At 42.9% G+C, this 20211-nt stretch overlaps 1 protein-coding gene across 5 annotated transcripts in view; it reads right to left on the reverse strand.

Moving 5' to 3' along the window:
* GRID1 (glutamate ionotropic receptor delta type subunit 1) overlaps positions 1-19843 on the reverse strand; it is a 486075-nt gene extending 466232 nt beyond the window's left edge. The window contains exons 1-2 of one of the 5 annotated variants that reach the window (XM_038140277.1): positions 19536-19843; positions 17239-17394 (exon numbers count right to left, since the gene is read on the reverse strand). In XM_038140277.1, the coding sequence (XP_037996205.1) occupies positions 17239-17394; positions 19536-19614 (235 nt within the window). In that variant the 5' untranslated portion in view covers positions 19615-19843. Of the gene's footprint in view, positions 1-17238; positions 17395-17716; positions 18754-19535 lie in introns of those variants that run through there. The other 4 variants (XM_038140278.1, XM_038140279.1, XM_038140280.1 and 1 more) reach the window with 4 other exon arrangements.
* Positions 19844-20211: the final 368 nt, after the last annotated feature.

Below are 20211 nucleotides of genomic sequence, written 5' to 3' on the forward strand. Positions count from 1 at the left end.
CTCTGCCCTATCTCCTGACATATTTGTTTCCAGATTCACTTCCTGAAGCTACAGTAAATTATTAAATACAGTGTGGCAATTTGGGTAAGTAGAGCCTTTCTCTTGTTACAGTTTAAAGATGTTTTTAGGATGGGATACCAAGTTTCACCTGCATGGGTGACATTAGGGCTGGGAGACCCCTGTAGGGATTTTTCTGGTTTTTCCTTCTCCCATTGTCCACACTTCACTAGCTCTTCCTCATTTCTTAGCAATAGTTGGCTACGAGCTTGGAAGATCATCTGATATCAAATCTTCAATCAGACTCTCCTTGCAAGACCTAGATACTCTCAACCCCAAATCTCTGAACTCCACAGATCAGACCCTGTAAAGCCTCCTTTTAGAAATTATTTGTCAATGACTAGTAAAACAGGCAATAAATTTTTAAAGCTATGTTATCTATAACTTTTACAGTCAGATATAATACCTACTCCAGTTACCATAAAAAGTGTTGCAACAGATGTTTTGGGGTTTAATGAAGACAGTCAAGCGAATTTATTGCCTATTTCTTGTAGAGCTGACTGAACACTTTTCAACAAATAACTTCCCCTGCTATAGTCTTTATTTTGTGCCTATATTGAACAGCACATATCAGACTGCAGTCTTTTCTCTTAGAGTGAACCACTTCAAGTCTTTACAGGACCATCAAGCCTGCTGAGGCTCATGACTCAGCTGGAAGCAGTTAGTCCAGTGACAGAGCCCTGGTTGTCTCCAGCCAGCACAGCTGGGCACACTGTCACCTTTGAGAGGATCATTTGTGTCTGAGTTAAAGGGGTGTAACTTTTCAAAAATACTGCAAAAACCAAGTGACTGCAATAAGCATAAGCCGCAAACCAGTTGAGTTGTTCTCTTGTATAAGACACACACTCACTGAGGCTGAAGAGCCAAGCTAACCTGGAAAGAAAGAAGAAATGCATCCCAAAGGAGACTCCCATGACTGAGTCAAGCTCTGCAACAGACAGGTTAGAATTAACCCCAGGACTGGACGTGGCTCATGCTCACTGTATTCACATTGTCTCAGTCACAGATCAGGTCTAAACACACGTGGGCCTGGAAAGACCTTTTGTGCACAAATTCTGGGCCTGCTTGTAAAAAGTAACAGTGATTTGCACTACTTAGAAACAAAGAGTTGCCATGAGGTTATGCGTGGTCTAAAACCTAAGCTCTAATATGGCTGAGAATCAAGCCAGGCAAAAGTTCACATGGTTACTGAAGGTTATGAAGTTATGCTTTCAAACCTCTGTGAACAAAAAAAAAAAGCAAGTATTGGTTCTCAGACTACACTTCTATGAACTGAAGAAAGCTGAAGAAACATCTAATAAATTCAATAAATTAGAACAGTAAAACATTATCAAATATAATGATTTATTTATACTTCTGAAAACAGTGAAGTTCATCAAAATATTCACAGAGCTAATTCTCTCTATTTTCTATTTTAAGCAAATGGTCTGAGTCTTACAAAAGCAGCAAACTACTGTTTGCTATCAATGGCAACAAATATAATCAACTTCAAATGTTCACATGCAAGTTACAGAGGGAATTTTCTGCAGTCGGTTCAAATGAGGCAGATGGGGAGGAACATGCAGCTCCTATGATTTAGTGAGTCAGTGACAATAGAGACTGTGGTATTAAAAGTACTCAGCAACATCGTTGTACACGAAAGGTCCCACTGTAGTACACTGCATTAACAGCAGCAAATCCTTGAGAGTTTTCCAGGCCTTGTCAGCCCAGACTGCTTTGATGAATGATATAAACAGAAGATGAAATAATCACTCACTAGCTTAAAAGCACTGAAGTGCAGCTATTAAAGAATTCTAGTCTGCATTATGACAGGGGAACAGTCATGCTTGGCAAACAGGCCAATATCTGAGCTTATGGTTGTCAGACATCCTGAATTCTTATCTTCATTTCATATTTTTCAGGTTTATACCTTCAAAGACACGGTTCTCCTCCTTCACATTGTATTTCCCTTCAGAAAACAAGACTGGCGAACTCAAGGGGGTTGTTCCTCTGCTTGTCAACTCCTAGATAAAGGCTTATCATTCAAGAACACCAGTCAATTTTTTAAGTCTTTGTAGTCAACTAATGACAAGAGAAACCCTCAATACCACAAAAAAAAATATTTAACAGATTATTATTTATTTTAAGGAAAATCAACATAAGCATGACGTTAGTGACATTGAGCACACTGTCACTTTATGGTTGGACTCAATAATCTTAAAGGTCTTTCCCAACCTAAATCCTTCTACAATTCTGTATTTATTTTCCATGCCAGGGGGACAAAGCTGGAAAGACCATTGGGATCACTGATTGCAATTCTCTGCAATCCCAGGAAAATATCATCAATGAGTCAATAACACATGGGTCCTGAGAACACCAAGGACTATTTCCTAAATCTTCTACAACTGGTTTCAACATGTGGATCACAGACCAAACTAGGCAATTAAAAAAAAACAAAACTGAAAACCAACAACATGACCAAGTTTCAGTATATTTACATGATCAATGCACTCAGAAACTTTTCCAGAGGTACAGAAAAAAAGTCTACAGGAAGAGGCCAAAGGCCAGAACTGCAACACAACTCAAGAGCAGAGCAGATGAAATTCGGGCTGTTGTACTGACCCCCAACAATATCAACTGTTCTATCCCAAACAGTTCAGAAAACTGAAAAATGGATCACATCCAACAGAGCACAGAGAGTGAAAATGAAGCAAGCAGCTGTTCCCCATTTATCTCACCCAGGAGAAAAATTTCTTCCCAAGTCCACATCTTCTTTAACCCACTTCTGATTTAAACAAGCACTGCAAAGTGATAACAGAATTAAGCAAGAGGTGCACCAGGCTGATTTACCAAATATCACTTCCTCTGGTACTTCGGTGATCAAAGGATGCCAGCAGTGAGAAGGCAAGGAAAGAAAATAAGAAATGAAGCTAAAGACTACTAAGAACCTTAAGCTATCTTTCCAGAGGAAGATCCCTTTTTGGGCCTCTCTCGTGTCGGGAGCAGGCATGAAGTATCTGACAACACTTTGTGAGCACTAGGAAGAGGAACTCAAATCCCAAGGATGCACACAGAGGTCAGAAAGTTCTGTCTTCCTAACTGTGTTGTACAGATCAGAGCTTGGAAAAATTGGACTCCCATTTCTGCTCACCTGACTATTTTCATACACCAGCAACTGGAGTCAGAGTTAAAATTCCACAATTTAAAACTTAATCCAGGATCAGCATCCAGAAAATCAACTGGTCTTTCCCTGTATCAAGATAACTAATAGTCTCAACAAGTTTACTTTCTATATAAATACTTTTCTATAGAAAAAGAGATAAAATTAACTTCCTGTAAAATCTCATCAAAAAGAGACTATAATTATGAGGAGAATGGCATAATACTTCTTTAAGCCATCTTGAGACAACCATCAATATACTTCAGAACATTTCAATGAATTTTATCAGCCTTTAGGAAGGAAAAAGAATGCCTTGAAGCCAGCCCTGTCAGCAAATATTTCCCACCATTAACTTAAATCTCAGTATTATTTCAGATGACTGCATTGTAGGCACAATTTTCTAAAGCAGTGTGAACATTCTACTACATTGATGGCCCTGCTTGTCCCACATGAACTAATATTTGCAAATATGGATACAAAGGCAATTAGTAATCATTTGGAAAGTTCACAGACACACTTCATATTAACAACCTCTCATGAAGAAACTCACAAAACTTTGTAAATTGGAATTTAGGAGACCAAGATCAAACTACATCTTCATTTGTCTCTCTGTATGGTTTCATAAGGAAAATGTGTCGGAATCCAGAACATCCCTCTGGGTGCCCTGGATGGCCAGAGCTGCTGGCAGGGGGCTCTGAGACCCTGGCATGCAGCCAAAGACACACGTGGGGTTTTGATCTTAGCCCATGGAGCAAATTACTAACTCTGTATGAAGCATTACAAGCCACACACACACAAGTTTAGATAGCATAGTAGAAGTAGTCACGAAGTGAAAGGAAGGATTTTTGAGTGCTGTACAGGGGGGTTTTAAGCCTTGTACGCAGGGGTCCAAGTTTTGTACATGGGGGTAAGGAGATCTAAGATGGAGGGATTTGGGTGTGCCCTGTCTTTCTTTCTCCTTCCTAGCCTCCATGTCTTTGGTGATGTTGGCACTCACAGATTGGTTTAGAGTAGAAAGTCACCATTCAATATAGATAGTAGGCATTGGAGAAAAGGTATAAACATGTAGTACGTAATATATGATATAAAAGATGGCACCAGCCCCCTGGGAGGGCAGAGTGCCTTTGTCTGACCTGCTGAACGGGCCACAGCAGTTCAGGGAGAAGAATCTTTTAGATAACCAACAATAAACAACCTTGAGAACAGACAACAGAAGACTGCTGAGTCTTTCTTCAAAGGCACGGGTTGGAGGAGAGACTTTTCCATCTTTCGGGGTCACCACAATCCGGGGGTGAAACCCAACATCTGGCACCCTGGGTGGGCGTGAAACCCCACAAAAATGATTTTGTAATACCTGATAGAAAACTTTCTGACCAAAAGCTAAAAAAAAAAGTCTCTTTTTTTCGTATATGTAACATCACCAGAATTTTTTTTTATTTGCCAAGTTTACATATATACTGACCTTTTTTGAGGAGCAATTTCATTTTCTCTCATGCATGTCTATCTGAGCTGTAGCGCAGCTTCCTCAGATAGCTTCCATCTTATCAACACTATCATAAGTTTTTCTTCAGTTCTCAAGCTACTTATTAACATTGTAATAACACGCTAAATCTTGAAAATACCTCTTAAAATTCTCAGCTTCAAAGTGCATTTGCCAAAGGCGCCCTAGGATATATGACTATTTCCCAGTTAATCTGATAATCTGATAAGATATTTTCAAATTATACATTCAAAGTAGCCCTGAAGAGATGGAGATATGACAGAACTTTTTAAATCTATATATTTATTTGTATTTCCTAAGTCTGGTTCACCTCACCAGCAAAGTATCTGGGTACAGATTTAAATGGCAGACAGATCAGAGCCTTCAATTTGCCTTAAGGAACTTCTCAGGGGCACTGGAGCCAGCAGAGCCTTTCCAACTGTTGCTGTGCTGTTCTGCACTCAGAGAAACTCCTTCTATTTCTTCTTCAACCTCAGACAGAGCAATTTTACCTTATTAGTTCCCCTAATTGTCCCAGAAAGTGAACTGAGCAATCCAGGCTAAGACCTTTTTCTTCCTGTCCCTTGATTCTCTCGTGACTGAGTTTAAGTTGAATTTTGTCAGGTAAAGTGTTGTGTGTATGTAAGATACATATTTTTCTCCAGGGCCTTGTTCAGTAGTTTTCTGGGCTCCTCTGCTGCATTTCACAGTGTATGAATTTTACAGTTAACTTACACTCCATGCACAGGTTTTATACAGAGGTAAACTACACCCCCGGGCAATTTAGAAATGCTATTTCTGGAAGAAAAAAAAAAAAAATATATATATATATAAAAAACACAACTTTCTACACTGTAAGTCTGTCACAAGTTACAGACTAAAAGCTCTTCTCCCCTGCAAGCCCAAAAGAATGCATCACTTTAAAGCACATTTTCTCTTTTTACAAACACAGGAGATCTAAGAGAATTTGCTTCCCTATTAATTACCCCATGTCACAGCTTATTCATTTATTCTTCGGAGAAAATACATTTCAGAAGCATAACATGACACACATCCTGCTCCGAGCCTTCCTCTCACAGCATCCTTTAGATGTGCCACTTCTACTGACTCAACACAACCACCCACAATTTCTCAAGGCAAGAGACAAGACTCCAGATTACAAACAGTCTCCCTGCAGGCCAGCAACAACAAAGACCAGTTACCAGCATTACCAAAAACTGGTTTAGAGCCCCAGTGCCACCATGAATGCAGGACATGAACTCCCATCTTTGATCAACAAGGTATTTCTTGCAAATCACCAAGTACTTTTCTTCATGTTGAGCTGCACAAAGTGCAACACTTCTTTGAACATAATTAACACAAGAAAGAAAACACAAACACCTTATGAAATTATGACAATGCATAATATGCCTCAAGTTCACAAAAGCTTTTTCACCAAACTACCATTTTAGTCTGACTACATTTAGGTACTAGCATTGCCAGAATACCCTAAAGCAAAGACAACTGGCCAGTGCTATAATTTCTTTTTTATATTCCTGATATTTTGCCATTCTTGAGAGCCATAGAGATGCCTTGAAGAAGCAGCTCTGGCTTCTTGTCCCTGTGTGTTCTCCATTTCGTCATAATGGCAGTGATAGACAGTATTAAAGGTTAAAATCTTTTTAAAATAAAAAATTTTAAAAAGAGAGGAAGATTACCCTTCATATCAGTGAAAGCAGGATGAGAGGTTTAATTCTGTAATGCAAGGCTCACTGCAGCAGGTAACACAGAGGAAGCTACATGAAACTTAGAGGTTTCACCTGTTGGTCACTGAAAGGCACTAAACCTTCCAGAGACAACTTTCCATTTCCATAATGCAATCCCACTTCTTGCTATGTAAATGAAAAAAACAAAACCTTAGTTTTGTCATGTAGATTTAGTAAGCATTTACAAACCTCAGAATATACCCTGACAAAGCATCTGTGTACTGCTGCCAACAGATGTCATCACAATGATTAAAATGCAGTGGAAATAAAATAATCCAGTAAATCATGAAAAGCATGTTCATAACATCTTTTGCATTGAGCAGTGGCAGGGAAGAGGGAAGTATGGGGGGAACACCATGCTGCCAAACAAGAGAAAACAGATAAAAAAGACATCAGAATTTGAAGATAAAATTTACATTTACAAAATTTACAGACCTCACCAGGAGGCAGAATGATGGACCTGCTGTTCATACAAAATGGTGCATGGCTAGAAGTGATGAAGTGGCTCTGGAACATGCAATCACAGACAGCAGAGTCTCCTCAGCTAGATGCTTTTGAGAAACTGGAGTTTTAGTTAAGAACACCAGGCATAAAGATACCAGCTACAACTCTACAGTCCCTGACTTCGCAATAAAACGCTAAGAACAAACCAAATGGACAACAGAGACAAACACTTCCTGAGAAAAATAATGGATTACTGAAAAAAAGTCTACTCAAAGACAGTAAAGACAGTACTCAAAGACACTTTTGAGAACTAGGCTTGCAGATTTGATTCTAAAAGAATCAGGTATCACTAATTACATTGCCCAGATGACTCTCAGTTTTGTCTGATGTTACATTATACTTCAAAATAGCAAGGTAAAAGCAAAGAGGACACACCATGGTCACAAAAATGTAAACTGCCATCAACACATAACAAAGCATTAAGCCTTTAGAAAGAGGGTTTTTTTAAAGGAAAAAAAAAAAAAAAAGCTAGGTAGTGCTGAAACATGAGATTACTTTTCATATGGACTGCACAATGCTTTAACCCAGATAAGGGCATGCTCCTGTCCAGCTGTCCTGGGTAAGTGGATTTCTACAAGCTGAGATCTGTCAACCTCAACTTGTGCTACACTGTATCTTTTATCTTTCCCCATCTCATCCTGTGAGCAAAAATTCCTTTTCTCCTCTTGGAAAGTGAAATGCCTTGCACAGGCTGATTATTAGCAAAATGATTACTGGTCTAAGATGTGGCACCCCTGCCCTTCTCCGGCCTCTTTAGAAACCAGACCCACACTGTGCAAACACCTTGCTCAGACCAGAGGAGGAACAAGCTTTTTCTATTTCTCTTTGGGTCACTAAGTCCTACCTATACCAAAAACACTGTTACTTCCACAGTAACTGATGAACTTCAGCACGAAAGCAAGCTGAAAGGAAAGAAAGAAAAAAGAGAAAGTTTCACTAAAAAAAAAAAAAAAAAAAAAAACTTAAAGCAGATAATTGGGCTGCTCCCTTTTATTTTTTGTGCGCTTCAACATCCTAGCCCTCTCTGGTTTGACCCTTTCAGACATCAGTTCCTAAGTTCCTTTTCTCTAAAATTCTCAGATAACTTTTCTCATTCCAAAAATATTTTCAAGTAGGATAGAAAATGGGCAAATCATCAGTCATTTCAATTAGAATGCAGCTAATATTGCACACAAGACAATGTTCAATGTACATCAGAGTTTACTTGGGAGTTATGAAGCATTTTTTAAATCAATGTAAAATTAAATTTAAACAAATTGTTTTAAAATAAAGGATTTGCAAATGCACAAAGACATTGAGAGACTCTGTCTCCCGTAAGCCAACTCCTCCTTCCATCATTCCAAGTTTTACCTTTATTTAGGAGCAGAGAGGTTAGGAAGACAAAGGGCTATGGAAATGCTCTAGATCATTACACAGTTTCTCTACTGAAAGTATTATCAAGCAGCAAATAATTGTTGTTTCCTAAATATCATGTAATGGTGTAAATAAGGTCATTTACTTGCTGACAAAAACAAGTCTCATTAACTTCACAAACATTCCATTCTATGGAAAATCCTTTTATTTCATTTTTAAATAAGAACAAACCAGATTGTCAACTAGATTTTGAGGACATTGAAAGCATTCCATCAGCAATGTTACTAGTTAAAATCTCTAAGACTCAGATAAGTAAATTAAAAAGCAGAGGATAAAATTACTAGACTGAGGAATAGGGTACTTAATGAGTCCCTGGCCCCACTGGGGTTTTTTTGGCTGGAGATTCATGTGTTTATATGAGAGAAATTAATTTCTTAGATATTATTCTGTTGACTATATGGGGGAGAAATTGTTTTCTTACTGTCCTTTTACTCCCTCTATGAAAGGTTGCTAAGGGAATAGTTCTCAGTAAGGTCAAGCAGCAGAAACCCTGCTGTGTGTTTTAATGCAGCCAAACAACACTTGAAATTAATGCCTCTTGGTTCTTTCTACCTTTAAGGACTGGCTGTTAGTGCTTTCCAGTATTCTAACTGCATACATGAATATGTAATAGGCAGAAGAGAGAAAATGGACAGGCACAACAGGGTCAGAATGAAGGAACTTTACAAAAGCTGTGCTAGTGCAGACAGCTTCTTTCTGATAAGGCAAACCTTTCAGGCCATAAAAAGCACTCCAAACCCACAAACCTGAACCCTTTTTCAAACACAGCAATCAAGTCTCCAAATTATAATTAAATGCAAGCTATTAGGAAAAATATAAAAAAAAGCTGTTCAACATAGTTCTCATTTCAGATATTTATCATCTGAAAGTTATGTAAATGAAAGAAAACCTGGCATATTAGCATACCATTATTATCTGCCTTTGAAATTATTACAGATCTACATATGATATAGAACAAGTATCTCAAAATGTTCTATACTACTTAACAATCTCAATTCCATTTGCTTGACAAGATTCCTAATATGAAAAGAGCTGCACTAAGGATCAGCATCAGCAGCTCCCGTTCCTCAGTGAAGAATGAAATGGAAAGGATTCTCAAGATGACACCAAGGATTTCAACCTCAGAGCCAACACAGTTCTGTGTAAGGAAGCCCTGTGCATAAAACATGTCATTCCTCACTCTGAAACCTGACCACTTTCAACAGGTTTCCAAGTGGAAAGGACCCATAGCATTTCTGTCCGTAAGAAAAATCACTGCAAGTATTATCACATCAAAATAAAAGAAGTATAAAAATGTGAAATTGAACATGTAAACCATTTTTCAAAATCATCCACTCAAATAACTGAAAATTATGGAAAAATGTCTTGCCAAGAAAAAAAAAAAAAAAAAAGAGAGCTCTGTGGATCAATTTTACTCTAGCCAGTCACTTTCAGAAAAACAGACACATTTGCAGGTTTAAAAAAAAAAAAAAAGTTAAATTTCCTACAATTACAAGACTCACACAGCAGCATGATTCCAACAATCTAAGTAATATTTTTTTTTCTGAGGGGCAAGTTAAAAAAACACCTCTAAGCACAAGATGACAGAGACAAATAAAGACACAGCAGGAATTCCCCTCAGAGGAAATTTATTATGAATAAAAGTATGAGAAACATTTTGATTTTTGCCTAAAAAGATTTTGGCTGCTCTGAAGTGACAAAAAGTGAAATGTGAAGTAACTGTTTCAGCTACAGTCTTGGTGTGCTGTAGTCTTACAGTCAGATGTATAACTTGGCTTTGAGTCTTTGTTTTGTTTCCCTTCCAGTAAACAACTGTGGTAAGCCACAAACAGTTTTAATAAACATGACATCCCCTCCATTTAAAGAATGTGCAGCTTTAACTACTTTCACTGTACAGCTCAATCTCAGCATGATAAATCACATCAAAATATTAAATTCATCTCATTCAGCAAGTATAAAGATGTAATTTAAAATGTAATACTTAGATAGTCAATCTCCTAATCATCTGTAGCTGGAAGATTCTGAACACAGAAAGGTTCAAGGCATATTCCCTGCTGGACACCTTACAGTAAGTCTAGCAGTTAAATTATTTGTACAGAGTATATGGGCAAGCATGTATATGCATATATCCAAATTGTATTTCAGAGTTCAGGATCCTGTTCTTGAGCCATTATTTTAACTAGATCAGGCTGAGGAGGTTTTGTGTACTCATTTCACTTTTACAGATCCTCCTCCACATTAATGACTGAGAACAGCTGCCACGGACAAACAAAGTGCTCAGGAAATTATTTTCTCTAAAAAAATAATAAATAAGTGAAACACAAAGAAAATCTTTGACCCTAAAACATGTTCCCTAACATCTTAATGAACACTGCTTATTTCTGATCTTTTGGGATAATTTCTAGCATACCAGTTAATGAGTAGCATATTTTCCATAATGAAATCCCAGAATAAGAAACCCAACTGCAGCTCCTTGGTAAATGAGTGGGATCAGCAGCAGGATCAGTAGGAAAGACCATTACATACTGAAAAAGAACTATAGCCTAACCTGCAGCTAAATTTCTATATGAGACCCTCAAAATAGATGGGTCACCCACACCTTACATGGAAATAAAAGTATTAGCAGGTCTGCAATTAGAAGAAAGAAGAAATGCACTTAACCGGCTATGCAGATGGAGGAATTAAAAAAAAAAAAATAATTCTTTCAAACTAAGTAAGTCATTTAACTGCAAAGCATGAAAATAATAAGGCAGACCCTGTCATCCTACAGCAAGCAGGGACTGAGATGCCTCTCGTGGCCTCCACCCCCAGACTCCACCAAGCTGGGGCAGGACCAGGTGCCCCAATCAGGTCCCATCTACACTGCTGGTACACTTTCTTTTCCACAGAAAGCCTCTTGCTCCCTTGGGACGCTAAGCTGTGACACATCCTTGTCCCCCTGAGTGCCTGCAGCACCGGTGTGTGACACTGTGTCAGACCAAGCTCTGGGCAGCCCAGCCCCAGCCTGAACTGACAGGAGCTTCTGCAAAGGCAAAGCACGTGGCTGGGGTGGAACTAACCCCGCTACAGCCTGTAAAAACACCCAAACTGCACCAGGGGCACGCTGGAGTGGGACTGCCTCCCAGAAGTACCAAATATTCTGCACCCGCAGTTAAACTGTGACCAGAACAGAACATCTGTTGGCTACCAAGTAACAAACAGCAAGAGGGGTGAACCTACAACAAAAGGGGGCATAGATACTGGCCCATAGACTGCAGCCTGCCTCCATCCTCAGCACCAAAGGGACTCCCTCATGGGCAATCAACTCCTTTCCTTCCTACTGCACATCCCTGCTTTCAACATAACAAATGCACAGGAATATCAGGAGATAGACATTTTAATTTGCTGTTTTTGTTAGCTCTGAAAACACTCTTGTTTGTAATACACCAAGACAGACAACTGTAGAGCATAGAAACACAAGCACAATGAGATGACAGCATCACAGATGTCTTCACTGTGGCAGTCCTTAACAAGTCGTGGTCTGACCTCAGAGGGCCCAAGGAGGTAAAACTGTTAAACCCATTCTCCCCACTGAGCAACAGCTTTTAAATGAGGAGAACCAGCAGAAAAAACGTGTTGTTGCACAGCAAGGCCTCTCTGACCACAGGTGGGAACCCAAACCCACCCTTTCTGGCTGGCTTTTAAAAACTGCTGAAAGTTGGTATTAAAGTGAAGAAAAAAGGTATGTAACAGTATTTGCTTTCCAGAGAGTCAGGAGTGCACCTGTCAAAACTTCCAAACAGGACCTTGCACCCCAATGAAAACAGTATGAAATCTGTGTTCAAGCATGGAAGAAGAGCAGATAAAGGTAAAGTTACTTGACAATGAAAGACTCAAGAGAAAACACTGGAGAAAAACTGACAGTACATCGATATAAACCAATCCTTTGCAATTGTGGCAGATGGGATTTTTTCCTAATGCTTTACTTTAAAAATCTAGGTACGGCCTATAGGTCCTAGCTATGCACCCAGCTCCCCAAGCCAGTGTGGTCAAATCAATAAAGTTTCGGTTTTTAGGGTTATTTTTAATAAAAAAATTTAAAATAATTACAATAATAAAAACCCTAGTAATTTGTACATGCAATATTTCACAAATAAATGTAAATAGCAATGGAGTTGCTGAGTCTGGCTCTCCAGATCTATATTTCATCTTATTTGATCAACTTACATGTTCTCAACAAACAAAACTGTAGAAAGCAACTGTGGTTGTAACATTTGTGTGCTGAGACAAGAGAGATCAAGAGCCATGTGCTGATCTATTCTCCCCGAGATCCAGTGACCTGATGTGTGGGACCTGATGTGTGGCTCAAAGCTGTGCCACAGGAGGTTTAGGCTGGACATGAGGAAACGTTTCCTTAGTGCAAGGGAAGAAACCCCCTGTTTCAGACACTGGAACAGCCTTTCCAGAGAGGTGCTTGATGCCACAAGCTTGTCAGTAGTTGAGGCATTTGGACATTGCTCTTAACAACACGCTTGAACTTTGGTCAGCCTTGAATTATTCAGGCAGCTGGACTAGATATTGTTGTAGGTCACTTCCAATAGTCTATTCTGTCTATTCTATTTTATGTCAAGTACATATCATTACCAAGTGCTACAGACTATGGTAACAGATCACATTCACTCAATGGTAAACAGCACAGACACCCAAAAACTCAGCAGCTCTGAGTTGCTCTGAAACCACAGCAGTGTGTATGGGACTGACAATAAACCCATTTATGGAACACCATTCTTGCTCTCAAATCACATGCTGATTTTCCAAATTTGTTCTGGTTTCCAGAACTGACAGCATTTTAACAACAACAAGCACACATACAAGGCCTCTCAAATTAGAAACAATTCATTTGAAATTGCTATGCAGAGAGAACAGCAAGTTTCAGCTCCAGGAAAGCTCCATAGATGTGTAAGCATCATCCACTGAGAAAAAGGGGTTTACAGTTTTGCAGTTTCTGAGTAACAGGCTCCTTTGGATCACTTCTCCTAAGGATGCTACAAATGGCAAGTATTAGCTTTCCCATGTCCCAGTTTTGACCTACAGCTAACTATGCCCCCTTTGAAAGCAACAGTTTAAAAACTTTCAGGTCAGTTTTGTTTGGGTTTTTTTAGTTTAAACATGCCATCACATTTTCAAGCCCATCCACAAACCTGTTTGCCACCTGTCATGCATGCAGTCCCTTCTGAGCACCAATGACAAGCTCAGAAATCTCAATTTGAACAGAAAGCTTAAAAAGTAGCTTTGAGCTTATCTGAATCCTTGAATTACAAAAAGGTTACTACAGTACTAGTAATACAGGCCACACAAAAAAACAAGCTCACACTGCAATCATGTAACTGAAACTGAGCACATAACTCTTTTGGAAGTGAGAATCTAGTTTAACTTCACGTTTGTGGTTTGAGCTTATTTCTCTAAATCATATGAAAAGAACAATGATTCCCCATGTATATTTCCTCCCATAACAGTCAGTGAAAAAACAATTTTTCCCTCAAGTAATTGCCACATACATAAAAGCAATATTCTACCAAATGCACTGACTGCTTGCAAGGGCAGACAAAACAGGCCTATTTTATGCATACACCAGGGTCTGTTCATTCTTTACTGTTTCATCCCTTGCCACTGGAGCTCCCTGCACCCATTTGCTGCACTTTGTTATAGAATGACTTTGATGGGACCAAAACAATCTCATTACTTAACAGCACAACAGGATCTTGTTTATGCAATACATACTGAAAAGAAAGATAGAGAAGGAAACAAAATTTATACTTTTTGTTAACTGCAGTTCTCTGGTACCTGACACAATCATTAACATGAGTGTCCACCAAGTCTTTGAAGAAAAAATATCTCTGAATTTTATTTACTGATTTCAGTCACCAGAGAGTATCACTATAGTTCCCTCATCTCACTATAGCAAAGTCCCTAGAGTTTTGTTTTTTTTTTCCCGCAAAATCTAGCAATACTTTTCAGCACATCCCAGCACTGAAAACTACTCTGTATGAAAAGCAAGGTATCTTTTGTTTGGCCTTCAGTTCTACGAATGCATTGCTCTTCTTAGAAAACCCTGCTAATACTACTCTTCTGCACTTCCTACCCATGCAGATGTTCTCTACCTACGCAGTAAATGCCAGGACAAACACATGCTAGAACTATCTCTGTCAGTAATTAAAGTTTCCTCATTGTGTAATAGACTATGTTATGTGGAATGATGACTTTCTATAATTCTACCAGCACAATATCATTGAAATGAAGGTCCCTCTTTAAAGTTCTCTTTTAAAAGGACTTAAAGATAATTTACAATGTCATCTTACAAGACTGTGCAAAGGACACTTCAAATAAAACCAGTATTTGATTGGTTTCCTTGCGTGAACTATTCTGGTGGTGATAGACAATGGTCTATTTTTACTCCAAATTGGTTTTCACTTGTAAAAAAAGTTGAAGCTAAGGCTTGCAACATTGATTTCCATGCCATTCCTTGGAAAGATGGTGCAGAAGAATAATGCGGATGTCAGGGCATTTTATGTAGTGGCAGCAATATTCTGTGAGCAGTCTGGGCAGCAGATTTTCTCCAGGTTTTTCTGACTACTACATGCAGTATTTTACCAAAATGAGCAGGACATCCAAACAGTGAGATACAATGACATTTTGAATAATCAGAGCAACATCAAGTAACACTGGGCAATGAGACACTGCTCAGTAAGAACAGACCAGCAACTTGTACATCCCATGGATTATTCTGCCCACATGGATGACAGTTTCAAATGTAGGAAATTAAATCTTAAATTAAAAAAAAAAAAAGACCTGACCTGAACCAACAAAGCAAGCCAGGAAATTGAGCAAAGTCAGACACTTTTCGTAGGCCTCCCATTGTGGCAAGCTTTTACTTGCAGAAAGGATCGTAACAAAGTCCTCCCAAAAGAAAACACCTTGATGTGCCTTAAGGAAGCAGCCACAAAGAACAAATTCTTTTTGAAATAGTGAAGAATCATCAACCACTTCCTTAATTCTCCAGCATGCTATCAGTTCATCAAAGAGCAATTCAAACTGCAATGAGCAGTAGAAGAGCATCTTGGAAGGGACAGTAGAAAACATCTTTATTTAAATATAATCAGGTAGCACAAAGCTCCTGTAACAAAATGGCTGAAAATCTGACCAGGCTCTTTTCTGTGGATGCAGAATAGAAATTCAACAAAGATAATTAATTTTCATTGTAGTCTTCATAAATGCAACCCCAATCTTCTAGGTTAGCAAATAACTCAATTTTTAAAAAGTATTACTAGACCAAGAAGAATCCTCCACTAGGTCATGCTTTCCTGTTTATAACAAAACTGAGCAAAGGGACCCCATCCACCAGACTGCCAGCTCAGATTGCTGGGCATTCAAAATGGTTTCATACAGTTTTACTTCTGAGAAGAGACATTGTTGAAAGCTATTGTTCAGCCAGCCAACTACTGTCACTTCCATGAATATGAATAAGCTCCAATATAGGACACTGAGGTTTTACAAATGTAAGAAGATCCAATTGTTCGGTTATTCTTTGCCAATAAATCAACCCACCAGAATTTAGAGATTTTTGGTTTCTTCTGGTGTTTGAATATGTGGGTGGAGTATTGTTTTCAAGTCCCCTTCTTCCCACTGTCATAAAGATTTTTTTTTTCATAGCACCTTGCTAAGTTTTCAGAGCAGCTGAAGGAATCTTACAGTCAGTCGGATGAGGCCCTTGAAAATATGTATCTTGCTGTTTCTCCTCATAATATTAACTAGCACCTACTCTGAGGAAAAGAGTGAGCAGAAGAAATTGTTCAGAGTTCATGAAAATTAACATTTGGCATAATTTTGTAGCCATAATTTACATGTACACAACTTAGACATAAATACATATGGATTAATGCAAATTTTCATACCAGGAAAGATTCGCTGTGCTCTGTAAAACTAAGGGTAAGGCTGGTGATGAATCATTTTTTAAATATTCTAGTCTGGGTATATAAATAGCTTTCTGTTTCTAGAATAATTACTACTGAAAAACACAGCTTCTTAAATAACCTAGGCCATAATTAACCTTCACTTCATTAAATCACAAATAATATCTTTTTAAAGTCTTATTTGTAAAGGCAAGCTGATTAATTTAAACGTTTCCCTTTCGCAAAAAAAAAAAAAAAAAAAAAAAAAAAAAAAAAAAAATTAAAATCTAATTGGAATGATTTACCAACGGAGCTACTTTTCAGATCTTGCAAACTCTGGGAAGGCTTTCAGCCGGCTCCCTCACCCCCTGCCCGGCCCCCCGAGGGAGCTCCACGCTCACGTTGCCGCCCCGGCCCTGCCTCCCTGGATGCTCGAGGAGGAGTGCCGGCTTGTGCCCGCACCTTCCGCGGCCGCTCCGGCCGGAGTCAAACCCCCTGCCCGGCCCCTCAGTGCCGCATCACCGCCTCACTCCCTGCGGGCGGGACCCTTCCCGTGCCCTGCCCCAACGCGTCCACGCGCGGCCCTGCTGCTTGCACGGGGACAGCGGTGCGACGTGGCCCGGCCTGCCCTCGGCACTGGCGATTGCTGTGGAGCCCCTCATGCCCTGCCCTGTCCGGCCGTCCCTGCGCAGCGCGGCTGCCGCCCCGGCCCGGGCAGCCCCGCTCGCACGGCCGGGTCCGGCTGGGCTGGGCTGGGCACGGCGCCGCCGCCGCACCGCGCCGTCCCTCCCCTTTCCTTGTGAGACAGCGCCAACCCCCGACCGAAGAAAAGTTTCCAGCCGAGCGCCAGGACAGGCCCGGGCTGTCACCGGCGGCGCCTCCCCGCCGATGGGACGGGACGATCCTTCCTCAGCTCCGTCCCGTCCACGTATCCAGCCCCCCCGCGCCGTGGGTGCCGCCCGAGGCGCTCACCTTCCTGCACCGCATGGAAGGGGTTGTTGGCCTCTATGAGCTTGATGGAGTAAGTGATTTTCTCGCTCTGGAGAATGTCATCATTGAGGTTCAGATCCGACACCGCCTGCTTGAACACCTCGTCGTCCTTGGCAGCATTGCCTTCGAAAATGGCACCTGAGGGGAGGAAGGCGGCAGAGGGTGAGAAGGGTTTGGCCAGGACCCTCACTCCCCTCTGGGCAGTGCAGGGCTCAAGCCGGCTCGCACGGCACCGGCTGAGGCAGCCCCGGGGGCACCGGACGCCTGTGGTGCCGGGCCACACACGTGAGCGGCCTCGTCCCTGGCACGGGGCAGCGCAGCGTTCCTCCCGGTCACTTCTGCTCCGCCGGCATTTACGGAGCCCTGAACCAGAGGCACGACGGGGTGCTGGACTTGCTTCGCCAGTGACGGGAAAGGGAGCAGGCTTGGAAACTCCACCAACTTTTTGCTCGCTGCTCACCTCTCCCTGGGATGCTGCCTTTCGGGCCGCGGTTTTTATTGAGGCTTAGAAGCACACACGAACGTGAAGCCGGGATTTGTGTCCAGTAACCTGGAAGCTTTAATTTCACTGTCCTGTTTATGCAGTTAACGTGAAAACATCTGGCGATGTGTGTTACATAAAATCCCTCTCCGCGGAGCGTGTGTGTGCCCACGCCAGGCTTAGTGCCCTGCTCTACGCGGCGCTGGGAGATCTTTAGAGCTGGCAACAAAACAAGCAAAAAACATCGTTCCCCAGCCTGGAAAAGTCCTGCTGATTCACACCATGCGTGCCTGTGGCTTGAGCCTCCGTGCACTGCCCGTGTGCATCACAGCTCTGCACACAGCAGCTCCCCGCTCCTGCCCAGCGGACCGCTCTTTCTGCCAGCACTTAGTTAACAAACAGCACTCCGGCTGAAGTTCGTGCGGGGAGAAGCCGAGGTGACACGCTCAACGCACAGGAGAAGCGGGGCCGAGAGAGAGACCCGCGGAGGCTCCTTCACCTACCCTTCTACCCCGGCCCTTCCCCTAGGCAGCCCCGCCGCCTCCCTTCCTCCCCGCGGGGCTGGCCCCGGTGCCGTGGGGGGCTGCCCTGCCCAGGAGACTGCCCCTGGACCGGAGTCCCCCGCTGCGGTCAGGGCTGACCCCATCTCCTTAATGGCTCTGCAATGCCGTCTGCCTTGGCTGCGCCCCCAGGCTCCGGAGGCGAGCGGCGACGACGGGAGCCTCCTTCCCACCGGCCCCGGAGCCGTCCGTGCCGGAAAACTTGTTACAGGGCTGGTCCCCTTGTCCCCTTCCCTGCCTCGGGTCGACACGGGACTTGGTTCCCGTATCCGTGGAGTCTCCCCTCGCCAGAATGACTCCTACCCCGGCCCCCTCCTTTTTCTGATGTTCCATCCTCCCCGAAAGGCTAGTGGGAACTACGGCTTTTCATTTCCCGGACATACTCCCGCGTTTCCTCCTCTATCATCCTCTACAAGTGATTCTCTCCCGCCTCTCCGCCCCTAAACATCCTCATTTTCGTTCCTGCTGGTACCTTTCAACACCAGCCAAAAGGTGACTGCAGAGCCTCGCTTTTGCTTGCCAGGCTTCCCGCGGACATCACCGTGCCTTGCTCTCAGAAGCCATAAAAGTTCACATCAGCCTTTGCTTTGCCTCTTATTCATCCCTCTCTTCCTCCCACTGATCCAGCCTTCTCGCTGCCCAGGGGTTTTAATGAGATCTTATTCAAACCACAACAGTTGCGCGCATAGACACACACACACACACGCACACACTCACACAGAGTCGCTGCAAAGCTCGCCTTTCTAACCCCTTCCCAGCCAAGTTCCCCCCTCCGCCCCCCGCATTCCGCCTTGGCTGACACCTGCTACGGCAGGGGATGGAAACCAGGGGACTATCTCCCCGAAAGTTTTCCCTGCGAGCACGTTCAGATTATGCCTCTCTCCTGCTCGGGTGATGGGGGTGGTTGTTTGTTTTCGGTGGCGAGGAGGCGGGGGGTGGGGGGGAAGAAAGCCTTTCCACGCAAACAAGTCCTAGCACAGACTCCCCAGCCACATGGGAGACCGCAGCGGCGGCCCCGGCGGGTCCCCTGCCCGGCGCACAGGCGGCCTTTCGGCCCTAACTTTACAACGGGGGGCAGAATACAGCTGCCTTCCTCCCATCCGTCCTCCTGTCTCTCCGTGGAGTTGGGTTCCACCGCTGCCCGTGACATTATCGCGGCTAAACGAGACGCTTCCTTTATGTATTTATTTATCTACCGCGTCCCTCTCCAACCCGCCCCCCCCCGCTCCCTCTCTTACCAATGTGGATGATGGAGTCCGCCCGCACCGAAACGCACTGAAATATCCAGGGGAAAAGCCAGAGCATCAACACTTCCATTTCCAGCCTCTCGCACAGCACATCAGCCCGGGTTTGGTGGAGTGACAGGGGGAAAGAAAAAAAAGGCGCAAGGGCAGGTGGAGCAAGGCAGCGGGCGCGGGGGGGAGATGCCCAGACACCCCCCTCTTAGAAAAAAATCCCCAAATCCCCCAGCACCCCAAGAATTATCCAAGATTGAGGAAAACGGGTGATGGGGAGGAAAAAAAAAAAAAAAAAAAAACCAAAAAAAAAAACGGGGCTAGAAAATCACGGAGGTAGATCCCGGGTTGGCAGGCGGCGCGGCGGAGCCTCCAGCGCTCGGTGTGTGCCGGGGCGCCGGCAGACCGCGAACTGCGGAGCGGCCCCCCCGCCGCCGCCGCCCGCCCCCCGCGCCACGTGACTGCGGAGCCTCGGCGCTCGGTGCCGCCGGGGCACGGCGCGGCGGGCGGGCAGCGGGGCGCACGGGCCGCGCCGGGCGAGCGCGCAGCGCTGCGGGGAGCGCCCAGCCGGGGCCACAGCCGGGCAGCTGGCCGCGATGGAGTAGATTTAGATAGAGCCAGAATTACATATATGTGTGTATCTTTACATGTAATGTATGTCACCCCGAGGAAAGGGGTA

This window comes from Motacilla alba, chromosome 6 (assembly GCF_015832195.1).
Source record: "Motacilla alba alba isolate MOTALB_02 chromosome 6, Motacilla_alba_V1.0_pri, whole genome shotgun sequence".
Classification (NCBI taxonomy): domain Eukaryota; kingdom Metazoa; phylum Chordata; class Aves; order Passeriformes; family Motacillidae; genus Motacilla; species Motacilla alba.